This window comes from Pseudorasbora parva, chromosome 9, assembly GCF_024679245.1.
Source record: "Pseudorasbora parva isolate DD20220531a chromosome 9, ASM2467924v1, whole genome shotgun sequence".
Taxonomy (NCBI): domain Eukaryota; kingdom Metazoa; phylum Chordata; class Actinopteri; order Cypriniformes; family Gobionidae; genus Pseudorasbora; species Pseudorasbora parva.
Genome location: NC_090180.1, coordinates 34,624,733 through 34,645,084, shown reverse-complemented (window position 1 = coordinate 34,645,084; position 20,352 = coordinate 34,624,733). Strand labels below are relative to the sequence as shown.

At 38.2% G+C, this 20,352-nt stretch overlaps 1 protein-coding gene across 1 annotated transcript in view; it reads left to right on the top strand.

Annotated features, from left to right (window-relative positions):
* The window catches only part of insra (insulin receptor a), a 113,171-nt gene extending 93,020 nt beyond the window's left edge, over positions 1 to 20,151 (top strand). The window contains exons 8-21 of the mRNA XM_067452370.1: positions 3,308 to 3,558; positions 6,167 to 6,334; positions 6,472 to 6,670; positions 11,843 to 12,126; positions 12,219 to 12,358; positions 12,838 to 12,997; positions 15,605 to 15,707; positions 15,804 to 15,871; positions 16,080 to 16,309; positions 17,178 to 17,288; positions 17,447 to 17,606; positions 18,040 to 18,169; positions 18,285 to 18,419; positions 18,737 to 20,151. Coding sequence (XP_067308471.1) covers positions 3,308 to 3,558; positions 6,167 to 6,334; positions 6,472 to 6,670; positions 11,843 to 12,126; positions 12,219 to 12,358; positions 12,838 to 12,997; positions 15,605 to 15,707; positions 15,804 to 15,871; positions 16,080 to 16,309; positions 17,178 to 17,288; positions 17,447 to 17,606; positions 18,040 to 18,169; positions 18,285 to 18,419; positions 18,737 to 19,091 — 2,494 coding nt within the window. The 3' untranslated portion in view covers positions 19,092 to 20,151. The remainder of the gene's footprint in view (positions 1 to 3,307; positions 3,559 to 6,166; positions 6,335 to 6,471; positions 6,671 to 11,842; positions 12,127 to 12,218; positions 12,359 to 12,837; positions 12,998 to 15,604; positions 15,708 to 15,803; positions 15,872 to 16,079; positions 16,310 to 17,177; positions 17,289 to 17,446; positions 17,607 to 18,039; positions 18,170 to 18,284; positions 18,420 to 18,736) is intronic.
* The last annotated feature ends 201 nt before the right edge of the window (positions 20,152 to 20,352 follow it).

Genomic DNA, 20,352 nt, shown 5'->3' with positions numbered 1-20,352 from the left:
GACTCTGTCATTATTTATCCTTTTCTCATGGTTTCTCAAAAGAAAGCATAAAAGTATAGAATACAGGTCCTTCTTAAAAAATTAGCATATTCTGATAAAGTTCATTATTTTCCATAATGTAATGATACAAATTAAACTTTCATATTTTTTTATATCCATTGCACTCCAACTGAAATATTTCAGGTCTTTTATTGTTTTAATCTCAAAAAAGTAGCATATCATGAAAAGGTTCTCTAAACAAGGTATTAATCTAATCATCTGAATCAACTAATTAACTCTAAACACCTGCAAAAGATTCCTTTGGCTTTTAAAAACTCTCAGCCTGGTTCATTACTCAAAACCGCTATCATGGGTAAGACTGCCGACCTGACTGCTGTCCAGAAGGCCATCATTGACACCCTCAAGCGAGAGGGTAAGACACAGAAAGACATTTCTGAACGAATAGGCTGTTCCCAGAGTACTGTATCAAGGCGCCTCAGTGGGAAGTCTGTGGGAAGGATAAAGTGTGGCAAAAAATGCTGCACAACGAGAAGAGGTGACCGAACCCTGAGGAAGATTGTGGGGAAGGACCGATTCCAGACCTTGGGGGACCAGCGGAAGCAGTGGACTGAGTCTGGAGTAGAAACATCCCGAGTCACCGTGCACAGGCGTGTGCAGGAAATGGGCTAGAGGTGCCGCATTCCCCAGGTCAAGCCACTTTTGGGCTACAGAGAAGCAGCACTGGACTGTTGCTCAGTGGACCAAAGTACTTTTTTCAGATGAAAGCAAATTTTGCACGTCATTCAGAAATCAAGGTGCCAGAGTCTGGAGGAAGACTGGGGAAAAGGAAATGCCAAAATGCCTGAAGTCCAGTGTCAAGTACCCACAGTCAGTGATGGTCTGGGGTGCCATGTCAGCTGCTGGTGTTGGTCCACTGTGTTTTATCAAGGGCAGGGTCAATGCAGCTAGCTATCAGGAGATTTTGGAGCACTTCATGCTTCCATCTGCTGAAAAGCTTTATGGGGATAAAGATTTAGTTTTTCAGCACGACCTGGCACCTGCTCACAGTGCCAAAACCACTGGTAAATGGAAAAGAGAATATGTGGGATATTGTGAAGAGAAAGTTGAGAGACGCAAGACCCAACACTCTGGATGAGCTTAAGGCCGCTATCGAAGCATCCTGGGCCTCCATAACACCTCAGCAGTGCCACAGGCTGATCACCTCCATGCCACGCCGCATTGAAGCAGTCATTTCTGCAAAAGGATTCCCGACCAAGTATTGAGTTCATAACTGAACATAATTATTTGAAGGTTGACTTTTTTTGTATTAAAAACACTTTTCTTTTATTGGTCGGATGAAATATGCAAATTTTTTGAGATTTTTGGGTTTTCATGAGCTGTATGCCAAAATCATCAGTATTAAAACAATAAAAGACCTGAAATATTTCAGTTGGTGTGCAATGAATCTAAAATATATGAAAGTTAAAAAAAATTCATTACATTATGAAAAATAATGAACTTTTATCACAATATGCTAATTTTTTTAGAAGGACCTGTATAATATCATAGTTCTTATAGGGGCTCATTGTAACGCAGTGTTACAACGCACCCCGGCTGCGCAACTGGGGTTTAAACCACGGTTCGTGTCTTCTGCTGTTAGATCAACATTAAAGAACGATCTCAACTGTTAAATAATAGATATATGATTCAAATAATATCAGATTTGTCTTATTAAAAAACAAAAAAAAAAACACATGAAACATGAAAAATACACTTAAGTAAGAAATTTACTTTTGCTATGGTGAAATAAATGTTCAGTGACATCTTCCAAAGATTTTTAAAATTTTGACGCTATTTTTCTCTATATAGTGTTAATATGGCAACTAGTAAATAAACAAAGATTCGTCATCCTAGCATGTGTGGAAAGTCTTAAACTGTGCGTGTTACACTATGGTTACAACTAACCCTGCGTTTGCTTGTGCCCCGAGCATTTTATCCACTGGAAAATTCAGTAAAGACTATTTTAGAGGTTTAACGATAACACTTGTGTCTCACTTATATAAATATATACCACGATACTGAACTCACAATATGTAGAACTCACTCATATGTATACAGATATTTTAAGCCAACATAAAGAATAGTTTTTAAAAATATATATTTTTTTGTTATTATTATTAGGACCCACAAATATTCCCCCATTGTGTCATTATACATTATGTTCAACATTATTTATAGCCGTTTAATGTAAAAATGTCACTGAAACTCTGTAAACGTTAAAAAAAAATTCCCCTTTTTTTTTCATTACTCATGATTCCAATACAGGCACAATTTTCTCCCGGTGCTCATAGCGTCTTGCCTCTCCCTATACATATAAGAATAAACCATCTCAAATGCTTTGAACAATCACAATATCAAAACTAAATGTGTTCTAGTGATTTAAATTATGTTTGCGCTTTCACTAAGGAGTGCTGCTTTAAATGTTGTTTGCACTTTGACTTTAAAGCTTCAGATGATCAATGCAATGTGTCACTGCTCTAATCGCAAGAAAGTGTGTCAAAATGAACACTCTCAAACTGTAAATGTTTAGCTCATCCAAGAATTTTAATTCTGCCTTTACTCACTCTCATGGTGTTTTCGTACATGACGCAATCATTTGAACGTCCGTGTTTACAACGGTATGTGCGTCGTTGTAAATCTGTTCATCATAAACCATCGTTCTTTTCTCTTCAGAAGACTTGGATTTGGATTAGACATTCGATTAGTTATTTTTGCAATGCCTTTACAACCTTTTTTTTGGATCTTGTAAGTTTGAGAGGAATGGACTTTAAATGGAGTAACAGAAATCCCTCATGTTTCATAAAAATATCTTCATTTGTGTTTGGAAGATAAAAGAAAAATTACATGATGGTAATTAGGGTGACAGAGTTTACATTTGTGGTACTTTTGTACATTTGTGTTTGTACCTTAATTATTCCTTATAAACAGGCCTTCTACAGCAAGTTGAGCCTTGGATAAATAAAACTCTATCGAGAATCATAATGTTTCCATCTACAATACATATTGTCGCATTTTTGTATCGTGATACAAATTTTCGTAGTTTAGTGATATATCGTTACACCCCTACTATATTTTATGTTTTGTCGACTGAAGGATATACACCAAGTTAAATGGACTGTTCTGTCCCTCTCAGCCTTGTTTTTATTTTCAGCATTTTAATGATCCATTGGTCCATTTTTTTGTCTGTGCTTGGTTTGTAGAATGACTTCAAATGCAAAGAAGGGATTTCTGTGTTTGTGTTTAATAACATATCTCTCTGCTTCTCTAGGCCATATAAGAATGTGACTGAGTTCGATGGTCAGGATGCTTGTGGCTCTAACAGCTGGGTCATAGCAGATGTGGACCCTCCACCTCGCGCCACAGAGGGGAAAGAACAGCAGGAACCCGGCTACCTCATCCTCCCTCTGAAGCCATGGACACAGTATGCCATCATGGTTAAAACCCAGCTCTCCGCTTCTGATGAACACCAGCTCCACGGAGCAAAGAGCGAAATCATCTATGTCCGCACCAATGCTACCAGTAAGTGCCTCAGGAGAAGTATTTAGGAAGATATTTTTTTATATTTATTTTGGTGCGATTTAAGGGCAAACCTCTACATTTAGAAAGCTGTGATGAAAAGTTTTTTGTATGCCCTTATTCAGAACATCCATTTACTCTTTGCCCTTTCACTTTTACGCATTTGCATGTGATCTCCTTACCAAGCCTGCTTAAATTGAAATGTAGTAATTTCTGGAGTATTTTCTGTAAGTTGATTTCAGTAGCAGTGTTAATCGTGTTGCCTTGACATGAGAGAGGAATAAAAGGTCAAAGGCTAGTAAAAGAGGTCGCTGGTGAATTTTAGTTGTGTGAAATTACCCAGGAGTGTGTGGCATGTCAGGCTGTGATTTATGAGATAAATGTGGTTTGCTTTCAGTGCTGCCAGGTGTCTGTTTGACTTCCTTTTGAGCTTGTTTTGTCTTTCCTTCCTGATAAACCACATAACCATTCACTAAGCTGAGAACATTGTTTCGGCAGCTGGTTGGCAGGACCTGAAAGCAGTGCTTTAGGGTTTTTCTCTTGTTCTTTTTGGTTTGGCAAACGGTTGGGTTCACACAATGTGACATCGATGGTGCCCTTGTACTTCCTTTTTAGGAGGAAGCTGTCATTATTCTTCTTGTCTCATTGGTGACCCAGTCTGACAATGTGGTCTAACCAGAATTGAGTTTTGTTAAGAGTCTACGATTTTATTAGTCTACATTTTTGGCTTTGTTCTTATTTAAAATAATTCATAAGGCCATCCTTAAAAATATTCTTGTTTGCCGTAACCCGACCGACCCTGTCAATTTAGGGCCGACTCAATTTTTTATTTTTTTTTCCTTTTAGTCCGACCGACTTGCCGGTTGTAAATTGGCTTTAAGACCGACCAATTTCTTTTTTTACTTTTCAAACAACTAATACAACAGTAATAAAATGATATGAATTATATTTTAGTAAGTATTATAAATGTATAAATTGCCTGGGCCACACAAACGAAGGCTACGTTCTTTCGTTTATAGAAAAACCTGTGACGTCATCTATGTTTACACTATTAACAGATGTCACACTATGGCCTGCACGTGCGTTCGTTTCGGCTCGGCTCATACTCTCACTCACTGTAACGTTAGACTGTTAAAGCCCTGTCAGAGATTTCGCCGCATTGTGTGACAGGAGTCAGGACCATGGACACGTTACACACACCAGGCAAGTGCACTGCAGAGGGGAGGGCTTAGTTTGAGCCCCTGCCCTTTTTGAAAATGAATCAAAAGTGCCCCTCTCAACATTTATCATTACTATATTGTGGCGAATAAAACAGATTTTGAATTATAATTAATATAACAACGTGTACAAAACAGTAACAAATGGAGGAAAAGCCGTTTATCTTGTCTCTGTCAGTCTGAAATGTCGTTGTCATAACGCGTTGCTATGGGTAGCGCGTGTTCTGCTCGACCCCAGCGCGTGGTGGGAGCGGCGGCACTGGTTGTAACTTGAAAAATAATGCTTTATGTATGGTTCTGTCGATGGATACACGTGCACTACAACAGGGATAATAAAAGAAAACATGGGCAAAACGGTCTATCTTTGTAAACTGTGTTCAATGCATGCGAGTGCTGCCGTATGACCAGTCATTTTCGCCATCATCACTCAATTTTCGCCAGAAGACGCGAATGAGAACCTCTGCAGTGAGAGAAGATCTGTCTCTGTGCGCAGCGCGCGCACGTCTCAGCGCGCAAATAGAGTTCTTTCAAGTCTTGCGTTTGAACGGATAAACTCACACAAGAAGTATGTCAACATGTCGATCTTGATGAGTATCCATCAGACAGTCTGTATATCCCTTAAGAGAACTTTATACAATTGAGAAAGACGATGCATATCTCTGTATTAGGTCTTAAAGGGGCAGTAGCCTTTACTGCTGTCTGTCAAACAAAAGATAAGGACTCACTCACTGCTCTTGATTGAATAGCTGGTTATAGCTACTTAATTAATTGAATTCATAAAAACAACTTTTTGCTTTTTAATATTCAAATGCACTAGTCTATATCACCAGATGCGTTGGTCTGGCAAGAAGTGCAAGCCACTTCAGAGACACAGATAGTTGCGTGTTCTGAGTTAACACAATCGAGCGTAAAAATAAGAAACATATCACGGGAAAATACTAAAACGGGAAGACAGCGGGAAAAGAGCTAAAATACGTGAGAAACCCGGAAAAAAAGGGAGGGTTGACAGCTTTGAGTCAATGACAGCTAGCTGGTGGTTGGACACTTTTCTTAAAGAATGCACCTGAAATTTATGCAATAAACATGTTTTTGACAAATATTTCAATTTGTTTGTGGTCTATATAGCCTGCAATTAGCCTACACGCCCGAAGGCAAGGCTTGAAGACCCAGTCAGTGATGTCACGATATGCCAATTTGTTTAAATTCATACCTATGTAATCACCATCACCAAAAATTTACTTTTTTTTTTGTATTAAAATTTGAAAAAAAAAAATATAGACCTACCTACCGACCCTTTTTTAAAAAATTTTTACTGTTACTGCAAACCAAAATATTTTTAAGGATGGCCTAATTTTTCCATTTACTGATGAGTTTTTGTTGTTGTTGTTTTTCAGAACCCTCCGTGCCCCTGGACCCTATATCCTCGTCAAACTCCTCATCTCAGATCATTCTGAAGTGGAAGCCCCCCAATGATCCAAATGGAAACATCACACACTACTTAGTCTATTGCCAGCAGCAACCAGAGGCCAGCGAGCTCTACAAGTTTGATTACTGTCAGAAAGGTTAGAAAGAAGAACCATACAGGTCCATGATATAAAACATGAATACTAATGTTCAAAAGTTTGGGGTTGGTAAGATTCTCACTGTTATCTGTAAATATGGAAGAACAAAATCAAAGCCTTGTGTTTCTGTTGTTTAGGTATGAAGCTACCTACCAGAGCCCCCACACAAGTGGACAACGAAGAGGAACAGAAGTGGAACCAAACCGAGGAGCAGGGTCAAGGTAGCAGCTGCTGCTCTTGCCCCAAAACAGAAAAACAGCTGAAGAAAGAGGCGGAGGAGTCAGAGTACCGCAAAACCTTTGAGAACTACCTCCATAATGAAGTCTTTGAGCCCAGGTAAATTCTACTGTTCTGTAGATTAGAACCGCAAAAACAAATGATGAACATATAATCTGTGATTAAAAATAATTGATGTATGAATTATCAATTAGAACTGCGATCATTGAGTGGTACAAAAATGCTGTTTTATGAAAAAAAGAGAAAAAAAAGACTATTTTACCAACAACAACAAAAAGATTTTGCTATTTTTGAACTTAATAGCATATTATATAGAGTTTTCCTTATATAAACAATATATAGCTTTCATATGAATATTTTCATATATAGACAATATATATATATTACATATACCATTTTAATGTATAGACAATATACAAACCCGATTCCAAAAAAGTTGGGACACTGTACAAATTGTCAATGAATCAGAATGCAATGATGTGGAAGTTTCAAATTTCAATACTTTATTCAGAATACATATCAAATGTTTAAACTGAGAAAATGTATAAGTTTAAGGGGAAAATACGTAGATTTTAAATTTCATGGCATCAACACATCTCAAAAAAGTTGTGACAAAGCCATCTGTGCCACTGTGGCATCCCCTCTTCTTTGTATAATAGTCTGCAAAAACGTCTGGGGACTGAGGAGAGAATTTGCTCAAGTTTAGGAATAGGAATGTTGTCCAATTCTTGTCTAATACAGGCTTCTAGTTGCTCAACTGTCTTAGGTCTTCTTTGTTACATCTTACTTTTTATGATGCGCTAAATGTTTTCTATGGGTAAAAGGTCAGGACTGCAGGCTGACCATTTTAGTTCCCGGATCCTTCTTCTACGCAGCCATGATGTTGTAATTGATGCAGTATGTGTTATGGCATTGTCATGTTGGAAAATAACTAGGATATACTTTTCAGCATTGATGGTGCCTTTCCAGATGTATAAGCTGCCCATGCCACAAGAACTCATGCAACCCCTTACCATAGAGATGCAGGCTTTTGAACTGAGCGCTGATAAAAACTTGGGTTGTCCTTGTCCTCTTAAGTCTTGGCATGACATGGCGTTCCAGTTTTCCAAAAAGAACTTCAAATTTTGATTTGCCTGACCACAGAACAGTTTTCCACTTTGCCACAGTTTGTTTTAAATGAGCCTTGACCCAGACAAAATGCCTGCGCTTCTGGATCATGTTTAGATGTGGCTTTTTATTTGACCTATAGCGTTTTAGCTGGCAATGGCGAAATACTTGTTAGTTACCTTTAGTGTGAAGGGCTCAGAAACAGATATTTTCCATTCAAAGAATCTTAAGACACTGCTGTCCCATTCTTCACCTGAAGGGAACCTCTAAGTGGAGACTCTCGAGTGGTTAATGTTGTTCTGGTGTTCATCTGTTTTCTCCAGAAGTCTAAGCTCAGGGTTGAATGTCTTAGTAGTAGTGGTCAGACTGCTTTTCGCCGGATTTTTTTTTGACTCCAAGGCCTTGAGTACATGTTTTTATGCGTGTTCCCACCTTCTTTGTGAATCTTTGGCCTTCAGAAACTCACAGCTGGCTCTAAAGATCTCGTTCCACTCCTACGCACACTGTACACTCCCACATACACACAAACTTTCTCTCATGCCTTGTACAGGCCTTCTTTTAGTGTAAACTTTGATTTATGGGGAAGATGTTGTCTGTGGTAGGGATGGACAATCTTGACAACCACTACCACAACAAATTCAGAGGAAGTGCAGACTCTTAAACAGGTGGTTTGTCTAGCTATCATTCTACATATTATGGTTGTGTTTTGCAGTTGTTCTGCATGTTTTATTCACAGCGACTTTGCAGACTATGAAAAGTATTCAGTTTGTTTTATTTAGATATAAAGTATGGCTTTACTTGAGAATGATTTTATCCTCAGAAATGCTTTGGCTCTTAGAGCACAACTAAAGTGCTGAATCTTCCTGTCCTGAGCTCATATATATCATTATATATATATAATATAATATATAGTATATGAGGAAATAACTGAAGGCTGTTGTGCTCTGGTAGTGGTTTACCACTGGAATAGTTGAAACCAACCACATGAAATGCTCTTTTCCTCCCTCTAGAGGTGATACGTGTAATGAATCTGATGAACTGGAACCCAATGAACTGAAATGGCTTGCTATTTATGCATGATAGTCTTGTTCTATTTAAAAGATGCACATTTAGACTGTCTTCTAGTAAAATGCATCAAGTCAAGCTAACTTTATTTATATAGCGCTTTACAATGACAATTGTTTCAAAGCAGCTTTACAGTGTTAAACCGGACAATATTACCAAAAAAATTGATTTGGCTGTACAGTTGTTCTGGAGAAAGAGGTGATGTTTTAAGCTTATTTTAATTTATATTATAGCGACAATGTTGAGGATGACGCCTCAATTACACTAGAATATGAATATTTGAAGGGTCGGAGTCATCACGCCGGAGACGGGTTCATTCAGGATGATGTGCCAGAGAGGCAAATTCAGAGGATCCACCAATTGACACAGGTTCAGCAGACACTCCAGGATGCGCTGGTCATGTCCAGATGCAGGTCCACCATCCGATATGGACACGGCCTGGATCCAGCCGACTGCAGTAAACCTCGGGATAAACAGAGAGACTAACATTAGTGTGGATGCCACTCTTTTTATGATGTAACGAGTACATCAGGTGTTATGGGAAGTGTTCCCGGTTCCGGCTGACCTAGTTAATGCAGCATAACAATCAGTCAATTGATTTGAATAATGTAAGTTAAAAATGTTCTATGTGTATGCCATAGTAAAGAGATGTGTTTTTAGTCTAGATTTAAACTGAAAGAGTGTGTTTCCGGAACAATGCTAGGAAGACTGTTCCAGAGTTTAGGTGCTAAATAGGAAAAGGATCTGCAGTTGATTTTGATATTCTAGGTATTATCAACTGGCCAGAGTTTTGAGACCGCAATAGACGTGATGGAGTATGTGTTAAGAGCTCGCTTAAGTACTGGAGAGCTAAACCATTTAGAGTTTTGTAAGTAATAAGTAAGATTTAAAAATGTATACAATGTTTAATAGGGAGCCAGTGCGTTGTTGACAGAACTGGGCTAATATGATCATACTTCCTGGTTCTAGTAAGAACTCTAGCTGCTGCGTTTTGGACCAGCTAGAGTTTGTTTATTAAGCGAGCAGGGCAGTCACCCAGTAAAGCATTGCAATAATCTAGCCTTGAGCTCATGAACTCATGTACTAACTTTTCAGCATTTTGCATTGAAAGCATGTGCCGTACTTTAGATATATTTTTAAGATGGAAGAATGTAGGTTTACAGATGCTAGAAACATGGCTTTCAAATGAAAGATTGGTATCAAAGAGCACACCCAGGTTCCTCACTGATGATGAGGGCTTGACAGAGCAGTCATCAAGTGTTAGACAGTATTCTAGGTTACTACTCGTGGAGTTTTTTTTTCCAATAATTAAAAAAATCAATTTTTTTCTGAATTAAGTTGCAGGAAAAAAAACTATTCATCCAATTTTTTATATCAGCTGTGTTTTCCGTTTATCTTGTGAATTAGTCATTTTCGTCGGGAAGTGAAGAAATATAGAGCTGAGTATTGTCAGCATAATGAAAAATAACGCCATGCTTCCTAAGGATATCTCCCAGTGGTAGCATATTGAGAATGAGATGACGACACTGTGCCCTGCCCCCTTCCGCCATTTTGGGAGGATGGTCCAGCAGGTATTGGATTAGGACAGAGACTGGAGAAGAGATATTCTGATGATTACCATGTACATAATTGTCCAAACTCAATGGAACATGAAGTTTTAATCTACCCCTGAGCCGATCTGAGAAAGCATCTACTGGTAAACATACTCCATTATTTCACCACAGGGTGTCAGTCTTACTAGTGACCGCGATGCTTGAGTGCGTTGACACCTGATGAACACAATCCTTCATTTATTTGTATTAAACATTTTGAAAACTATTCTGTCATTTTTCATTGTCAATAATTTTATTGTATGTAATTTACATGTTAATGCCAAAATGATTAATATTCAAAGTAACTTCGGCCTATAGCTAGTTGACTGTCATTTCCCTCTAACGTTACATGTACGTACTGACCATTTAGTCTACTAAGACTGGACTAAAAGCACCAGCGCACAAGCGTTCTTTTTTATTAGTTAAATTCATTTAGAAATGTAAACTTGTCATCAGGTATAAAATATGGTCAGTATGAGAAAAACACTGTTAATGAGAGGACGAGCACTAGACTGTTGCAGGATAGTGGGGAGATATATTTATTTATTATTTAGAATGCACAAAAATTATATAGAAACGTTTCAGGAACGTGCAAGGTAGTAAGTTAAAGCATCTAACGTTAGGTCTCTGTTCCATTCTGCCGCAGGCAGCTCGTATGGATTGACGTTTTTGATATCATCCAGCTCCTCTAAATACCTCTGCCTGGCACTGGTAGCAATTTCTCCTGTAGTTAACCTCCATTTCTTTTTATTTTCCAGTTTAAAATTTCTCCGTTTAAATGACGTGATAATTCCTCGAGCTGTCTTTCCTGCTCTGATCTCTGTATCGCTCTTAGTGTTGCCCCTGGCAACTGATAGCGTCAGATCCCAAAATGGTGGACGGGCCCAAACACCGCCCAATTTGTCACGTGACAGCAAGCTACCATGACGTATGTCATTATTCTTAATGGAGGATAAAAAGGGGTCCTAACACTGAGCCTTACGGTTAAGGCTTAATTTATTTTTGTGATGGTGAAGCTGATTTTTTTGCATCCATTACTCCAGTTTTCAGTGTCATATGAACCCTCAAAAATAATTCTGATATTCTGATTTGGTGCACAATAAACACTGTAGCAAAACACAGTTTTCAACATTGGTAATAATAATATTATTGTGGGACGTGATACATTTTTCAGGATTCTTTGATGAATAGAAAGTTCAAAGGAACAGCTTTCATCTTTTGTAACATTCCAAATGTCTTTTCAAATCAATTTAATGCATCCATTCCAAATCAAAAAAAGTATTTTTGTACAATCAATTTGTCTTTCTTAATGAGATTATTTCTGCTAACAACTTGCTTCAATAAGAAAAATATGATCGTTCGGATTTCTGTTCTAAGTTGCTAATATTTCGATTTGTTCAGAGGTGTTGAATGAAGTTACTTCAGATATTTTCCAAACTGTAATTTGTCTCTGTTTTATGCATTTATGCAGTCATTTTGTGAACTTTACATGTTTATGTGTACCCAGGCCATCAAGACAGCGCAGATCTCTGATGGGCATTGCCAACAGGACCTCCTCTCGTCTTTTCACTACGCCTTCCTCGTTGCCCAATAGCTCTGCTACTCGTAGCCCAGAGGAGGAAGCAGAGGCCAATAAGATTTCACTGACTGTTTATGCCAAGGAGTCAACAGTCATCTCCAATCTGCACCATTTCACCAGCTACCAGATAGAAATCCATGCCTGCAACCATGAGAATGACTCCACTCGATGCAGTATGGCAGCATACGTCAGTGCCCGCACCATGCCCGAAGGTGCGGGATTGTAATTTTATTTTGCATTATTTCATATAGTATAGTTATTTTTTATTGATTATATCCATCTGTTTATTTATTTTTTTGTATAGAAAAAGCTGATAATATTGTGGGTCCGATAACCTATGAGGTGTCGGAGTACTCTGTACACATCAGGTGGATGGAGCCTAAGGCCCCTAACGGCATGATTATTCTCTATGAAGTCCATTACAAGAGACTGGGAGATACAGAGGTAAGTTATTACACAGAAGCCCGCACTCTGCTCCCATGAACACTGGCTGCACTTTTAAACTGATTTTTATCAATCCTGTTGAAATCTCCAAATAGCTCCAAATAAACAAGCTTTTTTAGCATAATTGCGTCAACGGTGTGTTTCTGTAACCATGGAGAAATCAATCCAGAGACAGTGGAAATGTTCCTAATGCTGTTTTTGAAAAGCCTCGGATAAACAAGAGATGATTATATAAAGGTTAATAATAGTTATAAACAAAACAAAACATGATGGTTTTGCACTTGAAATGCTCTGATATAATTGTTTACACTGACTTCTGGCAGTTTCATTAAAATCTGATGAGTAACATTTATATGTTTTAGTGTGAGATGGACTTTAAAAACATGTTAAAGCCAAACCTTTGTCACTGGATAATGGCCGTCTTGAATGTGATGTGCATAGCAATATGGGTTATATAACTGCATACCTTTATGTCTTAGGAGCTGCACCACTGCGTATCCAGGAAGAATTATATTGCAGACGGAGGCTGCAGGCTGAGAGTGGTGCACCCTGGGAACTATACAGTGCGGATCAGAGCAACCTCACTGGCAGGCAATGGATCATGGACAGAGCCAACACACTTCTATGTTCAGGACCTACGTAAGACGGCTTGCCTATAATGCCTATGAATATCACATCTTCAGTTTTTAAAGTATGCATAAGACCAACATAACTGAATTTTGAAAAGGTCTTAGAGTTAGATTTTTTTTCCCCACATATACACACACTAAATCTTCATTAGGGAAAAAAATTATAAATGTTGCAGTTGCTCAACATGGAAGCCCCATTTTAAACCATTAAGTTGTTTTGTTGCGTGTAATTTTTATTATTTATTATTGGTTAATTTGGTTTTTATTTGTATTGTTTTATTTTTAATAGATTTTTTTTATTCCTTGGTATATTAAAGGTAGGGTAGGTAAGAATTGGTTAAAAACTTTTTTTCTAAATTTGTTTAAACTTTCAAACTCTGAAAAAGAAAGTATAAAAATTGAGTGTCTGTAGACCTCTCACGACTGTTTTAAAGACAGCTCATTATTTCCATTCACTCCACCTTCTCCCTTCTGGGCTCTTTCCAAAGCTGCGCCCCCAAAACACATGAATGGCCGACCGCTCAGCTGGAAGACGCATTATTTACCTGAGACGCATTATTTACCCCGGAGAGAGGGAGCCGCACACGCCCAACGCCTGTCCGTTGTGCATTCTGGCAGCGTTTGTCTCGCTGATCACTCTCAGCTGAACTGTGTATTGCAAATACAGACTATAATATTGTCCATTCTGTCACATTTGCCAGTGTTCTCCTCCGAGGTGTGCTTTGAATTATGACAGGCAGCATATATCAGAGTCCTGCACGGGTCCATTTTTTGAGACCCGCCCCCGCCCGTACCCGCAAGGTTTAGCACCAGATCCGACCCGTGACCCGTGAAAATTTCAAAATTAAATCCGTACCCGCCCAGACCCGTTAATATTTGGCCCGTTACCCGACCCGTGCCCGCGATAAATCACACACGCTAAAACATTCAAATTAAAATGCTTTATTTTTTTATCCTACACCTCTCTCAACATCAACAGCGTCATGAATGGGCTAATGAAACAGGCAAAAGTGCCTTTAAAGACTCATTGTCAACAATTTCATATAGCTACTCCACTCACCAGCTTTACTTTTACTTCATCCATTGCTACTCCTGCAACGCTCGCTCCTTCTGCGCTACGAGAGGCATCAACTAAAGTTTCAATGTCGCAGTGGTGGTGACGTGATGGGTCAAATGGTATATCATTGTTGCGTGTATGTGTAATGGTAATTTGGACATAGAAATTGTAATAGCCTACAAAATGTTGGATGGGGGAAGAAGGAGCTGGGAACCAGCGAACATTTAAAAGACTTAACCAAACAAAACGAAAGTAACGTGAGTAGCCCTTCATGGACATCTCCCATGCGCACACGCATAATAAAACGTAAACACAACTCAACGTCAAATCCAGGTCTGGTGATCTCTCGTCCTTATATGCTTCCGAGCTCCCTCAGAGGACTCGAGACCGGTGTGGCTCGCAGGTGACGCTCATTCACAATCACGCCCTGGTCTCTCTCTCTCTCGCTCTCGCGTTCACTTTGCCACAGAAATATTGCTCATATTTTTCATCCGCCCATCCGCGCTACTACCCGCCCGCACAGAGTTAATTATCCGCCCGCATCCCCGCCCGTGAATTTTATAAATGTCATAATCTACCCGTTTTAGCCACTTTTATGCGGGTACCCGCGGATACCCGCGGGTACCCGACCCGTTGCAGGACTCTGGCATATATCTGCTGCAAATGCCAAACACATGGATATAATGTCCTGTATATACGTTGTTCACTTGATAAATGTAACATTAATGTTAAGATACGCTTAGTTTAATCATTTAAACAGGCCTTGGAAGTTTGGGCAAAATCTTCTGGCAGTGATGTGTTTTCGTGTATTTTATTATTTATTTCACAGCGCTAGGTGTTATGTAGTGATTGTGAAACACGGAACACTGCACTACATGATTTTATGATGAAATCGGTTATTTTTCATGTTAATCAGGTCAAGTTGATCAAGAACTATGCACAGTGGCTTTAATTCAGCGCGAACATCGCGGCAAAAATAGACAACAGACTCGCTCAAAAAAGAACGGTATGCTTATATAGAACTGCAGAAATATGTAGGTTTGTCTTCTTTAAATACTCTTACATTTAGCTTCATTTAAACACTTTCAAAGGGTCAATGTTTGTTTTTACATACATTTTCCATCTACGTATACATATCTGTGCTTAAACTCCTCAAATCAAACGGGTGTACGCATGTGGGCAGATCCTGTAGCAAAAGGGGTGGTAGCCATGGTAGCGAAAGAGAGTGACAGTCACCCAAACCAATCCATTGTTTCGTCCCGAACTAAAATAATGAGTGGTGTTTATTGCAGATTAAAAAGTCTAGAGTCACTCATTTTTTATACTCTCTTTTCCAGAGTACTTACATTTTAATTATGTATTGACATATAAAGTAAGTTTAAACAAATTTGGACAAAAGTGTTTTAGATAATTCTTACCCAACCTTTAAGTCTTCCTCTTAAAATCAGTATTTAGATCATATTTTTATTCAATCTTTTAATTATTATTTGCTCTATTGTGTCCTGCAGCTGTACCTTTTATATATTTATATTATATACGTATATATTTCTGTGTGAACAGGCGTGGACCCATCCAACATGCTGAAGATTGTGATTGGTCCAGTGATCTGTGTCTTTTTACTCCTTGTGATGGGAGGTGTGGGCTTTTTCATGTTCAAGAAAAAGTAAGTGTCTTGTATTGTGATTGTCCTGAAAAACTCATATAGGACACTATTCCTTATGAGTAATGGATTTCATTATTTATGTGTTCTTCTTACCAGACAAACAGAAGGTCCGACTGGGCGACTTTATACCTCGCCAAATCCTGAGTATTTCAGCCCAGATGAGGGTGAGCTACCTTCCTTTCCCTCTCTGTGTGACCTTTGGCAGAAAATTCTGGGGTCGATTCACATTTAATTTTTTTTATCAGAAGAGTTGATCACATTAATGATCGATTTAGGCAGATTATCACATTTAAATTGACTTTCCCTTTTGTCTAAGATCTGCTTTATCTCAAATATGACAGTGTGTCCTGTATGTCTGTTGTGTTTATGCAGTGTATGAGCCAGACGAGTGGGAGGTGCCCCGTGAAAAGATTAATCTATTGCGAGAGTTAGGCCAGGGATCTTTCGGCATGGTGTATGAGGGCATCGGAAAGGACATAGTTAAAGGCGAGCCTCAGACCCGTGTCGCGGTGAAGACGGTTAACGAGTCGGCCAGCCTCAGAGAGAGGATTGAGTTCCTCAACGAAGCTTCTGTGATGAAGGCATTCAGCTGCCACCATGTGGTAAGTCTTTCATGTCAGCCCGCATGTTTTGTAGTCTTATTTTAGTGTTGGTTATGTACTGTTTATTGTTTTGAATAAGCTTTTGTTTTCATATTTTAATTTGAGTAATTTTTGTGTCATTTTTATGTGCTTTTGTAATATTCATTCATTTTTATATTTCTATTTAGCTAATTAAATAATTATTTTAGTTGTAATTTTAGTGTTTCAACTTAAACTTATTTATTAAAGTTAGTTGCCTAAGCAGCATTTCTTTTCATCTAATATTTAGATAAACACTACCGTTCAAAGGTTTGGAATATTATGCTTTTTTATGGTTTTAGACATATCTTATGGACACTAAGGCTGCATTTATTTGATCAGAAATGCAATAAAAACAGTAATACTGTTAAATGTTATTACAATATAAAATAACAGTATTCGATTATATTTGAATATATTTTAAAATGTAATTTATTCCTGAAATATGAAAGCTGAATTTTCAGCATCATTACTCAAGTCTAGAAATATCACATTATTCCTCAGAAATAATTCTGATATTCTGATTTGGTGCTCAATCAATTATTATTATTATTATTATTATTATTATTACAAATATTGATAATGGACCTTATTATTATTACCCATTAACCAATGAGTACTTTTTAAAGGATTCTTAGATGAATTGTAAGGTCATAAGAATATAATTTATTTGAAATAGAAATCTTTTTTAACATTTATACATGTTTACTGTCAGAAAAAGTTTCTATTTAAGGTTTTATTTTCACAACTGAAAATTATTTTAATAGTTTTAGGTTTAGTTTTATTTAACAATAACGCTGGTTGGACTTTGATATATTCTGATAGTATCTGACATGATTTTGTGGGTTAGGTGAGGCTGCTAGGGGTGGTGTCTAAAGGCCAGCCCACTCTAGTGGTGATGGAGCTCATGACACATGGGGATCTGAAGAGTTTCCTGCGTTCTCTCAGACCTGACTCAGAGGTAACAAGTCATACCAAAAGTGTCACTATCAGACCTGCTAGATTTTTCAGAAAGGAGGTAGTATTTTTGATTAGTTAATATTACACATTCAAATCTTTTAAAAATGACTTACTTTTAAGATTTTTGTTTTACGATGTTGTTTGATTGCTTTGTTATAGAATAACCCAGGTCGACCTCCTCCAACGCTCAAAGAGATGATTCAAATGGCCGCAGAGATAGCAGATGGCATGGCTTATCTGAACGCCAAGAAGTTTGTGCACAGAGATCTTGCTGCCAGGAACTGCATGGTGGCCGAAGACCTGACTGTAAAAATTGGAGGTACATTACAAGAGATAGAGGCACATTTATTTCAAATTTAAATAGGTCCTGTCTTCATAGTTCCTTTGCAATGGCCTTTCCTGTACAATTCTGTGTAAATACCAAAAATATTTTGTTAAAATGCATTTTTTTCATAATAGGTGCCACTTTAAAGATCCTTAAGATGAAAAAACACTGATAAATGTTTCGCTGTCCGGGTGGAACTAGTCTTGGGTCTAGTTTCTGAAATCAAATAACTGCACGAGGCTAGTAAAATATTCTAGCTATGCCACACAAAGTGGCAAAATCAGATGCTGAATGCAAGCTCATAATAAAAAAGGAGGTACAGGTGTGGATGAAGAAAGCACAGGGTGTGTAGTGTATCTCATGTGGACTGTGTAATGTTATTTTAAGAGCTTTCTAATGGTGTTATTTTGTCTTTTGCTGCTGTCAGATTTTGGCATGACGAGAGACATTTATGAGACTGATTACTACAGAAAGGGTGGAAAGGGCCTGCTTCCTGTGAGATGGATGGCCCCTGAGTCGCTGAAGGATGGAGTCTTCACCGCTCATTCAGATTGCTGGTGAGCCGACCATGTGCTCACACACAAACAACCCTACAAAGCCGCATGTCATTGTTGCAGGACAATCCTTATGGTATTTTTTTAGTCACTCATGATCCACGTTGTGCTTGTGCAGGTCGTTTGGTGTGGTGTTATGGGAGATTAGCACTCTGGCTGAGCAGCCATATCAGGGGCTCTCCAATGAACAAGTCCTTAAGTTTGTGATGGAGGGAGGATACCTGGACAGACCTGACAACTGCGCAGACAGACTGTGAGTGTATTACTGAAATACATGCAATGACTGTTAAACACATTTCACTGGACTTTACTTTTAATTCATATATGTAACTGATGTATTTATACAAAGTTTAAAAAAGTATCACCTCAATGTATTTAAGAATTTTTATCTTATATTAATCTTAAATGTTATATATAGGGTTTTGTTAATTGTATGACTTGTTTTGTTTGTTTTTTAAATTCACTTTCACCATGCTGAAGGGGCTATACTTTACACATAAATAAATGTACTGGAATTTTAAAAATTCAGTCTTTAGCTGACTCGTCTTCTTTTTCCTGATCTTTTTACAGGCATAACCTGATGCAGATGAGCTGGCATTACAATCCCAAAATGAGGCCCACCTTCCAGGAGATCATCGAGATGCTCCGGGAGGATCTGCATCCCTCATTTCAAGAGGTCTCCTTCTTCTACAGTGAGGAGAACAAGCCGCCTGAGACGGAAGAGTTTGACATGGACCTGGAGAACATGGAGAGCATCCCACTGGACCCTTCCTCGTACTCTCAGAGGGAGTGCTGTTTAGATGGGGACGAGGGCTCATCCGTGGGTCTTCGAGGGAGTTATGAGGAGCATGTGCCGTATACGCATATGAACGGCGGCAAGAAAAACGGACGCATCTTATCCTTACCCCGATCTAACCCTTCTTAATATTATTAACCTCATCAAGCTTTTTTTCATCATTTTATAGATTCACTTTTATTGAGCTCAATATCAGAAGCCCTTCAGAAAGTAATCTCAGGACATTCATTTTCTTCTTTACTGCCTCAGTATGATGATGATACAGGGTGCAGGTTTTTAGTACTTAAAGAAGAAAATACTCATTAACTGCTTCTTTTCTTTTTTTTCTTCTTTTTTTAAAAATAAATATTGCCAAGTTTCAAGGACTGGTCAAATGGAACAAACTGTGAAATTAACCTCAGACAACCAGAAGGCTGCTTTTAACCTTACATCTCCTCAGACTTTCTCCTCATCCACCAACAGATTCTCCCTTACTCTCTCCAGAAAAAGACAAAATATAGACAAAATTAAAAAAAGAAGAAAAAAGTGACCTTACTTTGTCTGTGGCCTATGTCATGAAAACATGGATTTGTGACAACTTTTGGCTTTGGTGGCAAAAATGTTGAACTTGGGAACTGTAGGATGACTTTTAGCGTCCTTCCAAGAACAAACTGTCTACAGGGGAAGCCTGTACAAGACACTGCTTTTTTTACCTGCTACTCAGTATTCCAGACTACACAGAGAGAATGAACAGATTTTTGGACTCTATTTTTTTATTTATTTGCTTACCTGTGCGCTTTTTCTTCTTTTCCCCCCCTGGTGTTCACACATTTACAGCTGAAGGATATTTAAACTGTTTTCAGGACTTTTGATTAAAGAGTTCCTCGGATTGACCAATAGTTGCTGCTTTGATATATTTTAGTGGGTATAGATGATGATAAAAGTATATATAAATATATTATTGATGTTTTTGTACATAGTTGATATGTCGTCATTCGAGTTATTGCCGGTTGTAGAAATGTTTTTACATGTTTGTCTCGAATCTTTATTTTTTCTAATCCGAAAATCATACTAATCATCCTGGACCTCTGATCAGCCAGCAGCTCTAAGATGCACAGGAGTATCTAGACGCCTTCGGCTTCAGATGTCAAATCTTGATATCAATGGAAATAACTGCTGTAAATAAAGCAGTGAGGTGCATTCAAGAAGAGCGAATGGATGTGTTTTTCTTGTGAGAAATTGTGTGAACTTGTGAGTGGTTGTTGGGATTAAGTCTTTCAAAGCACAGGGCATAGATACAGTATCGTTTTAACGAAGGAAGTGTTTTACATCAAATTCGCACAATTTAAGTGTGATAACAAAACTGTGAAGAGACATATGACAAAAATGCAAGATCATGATAAAAAAAAAT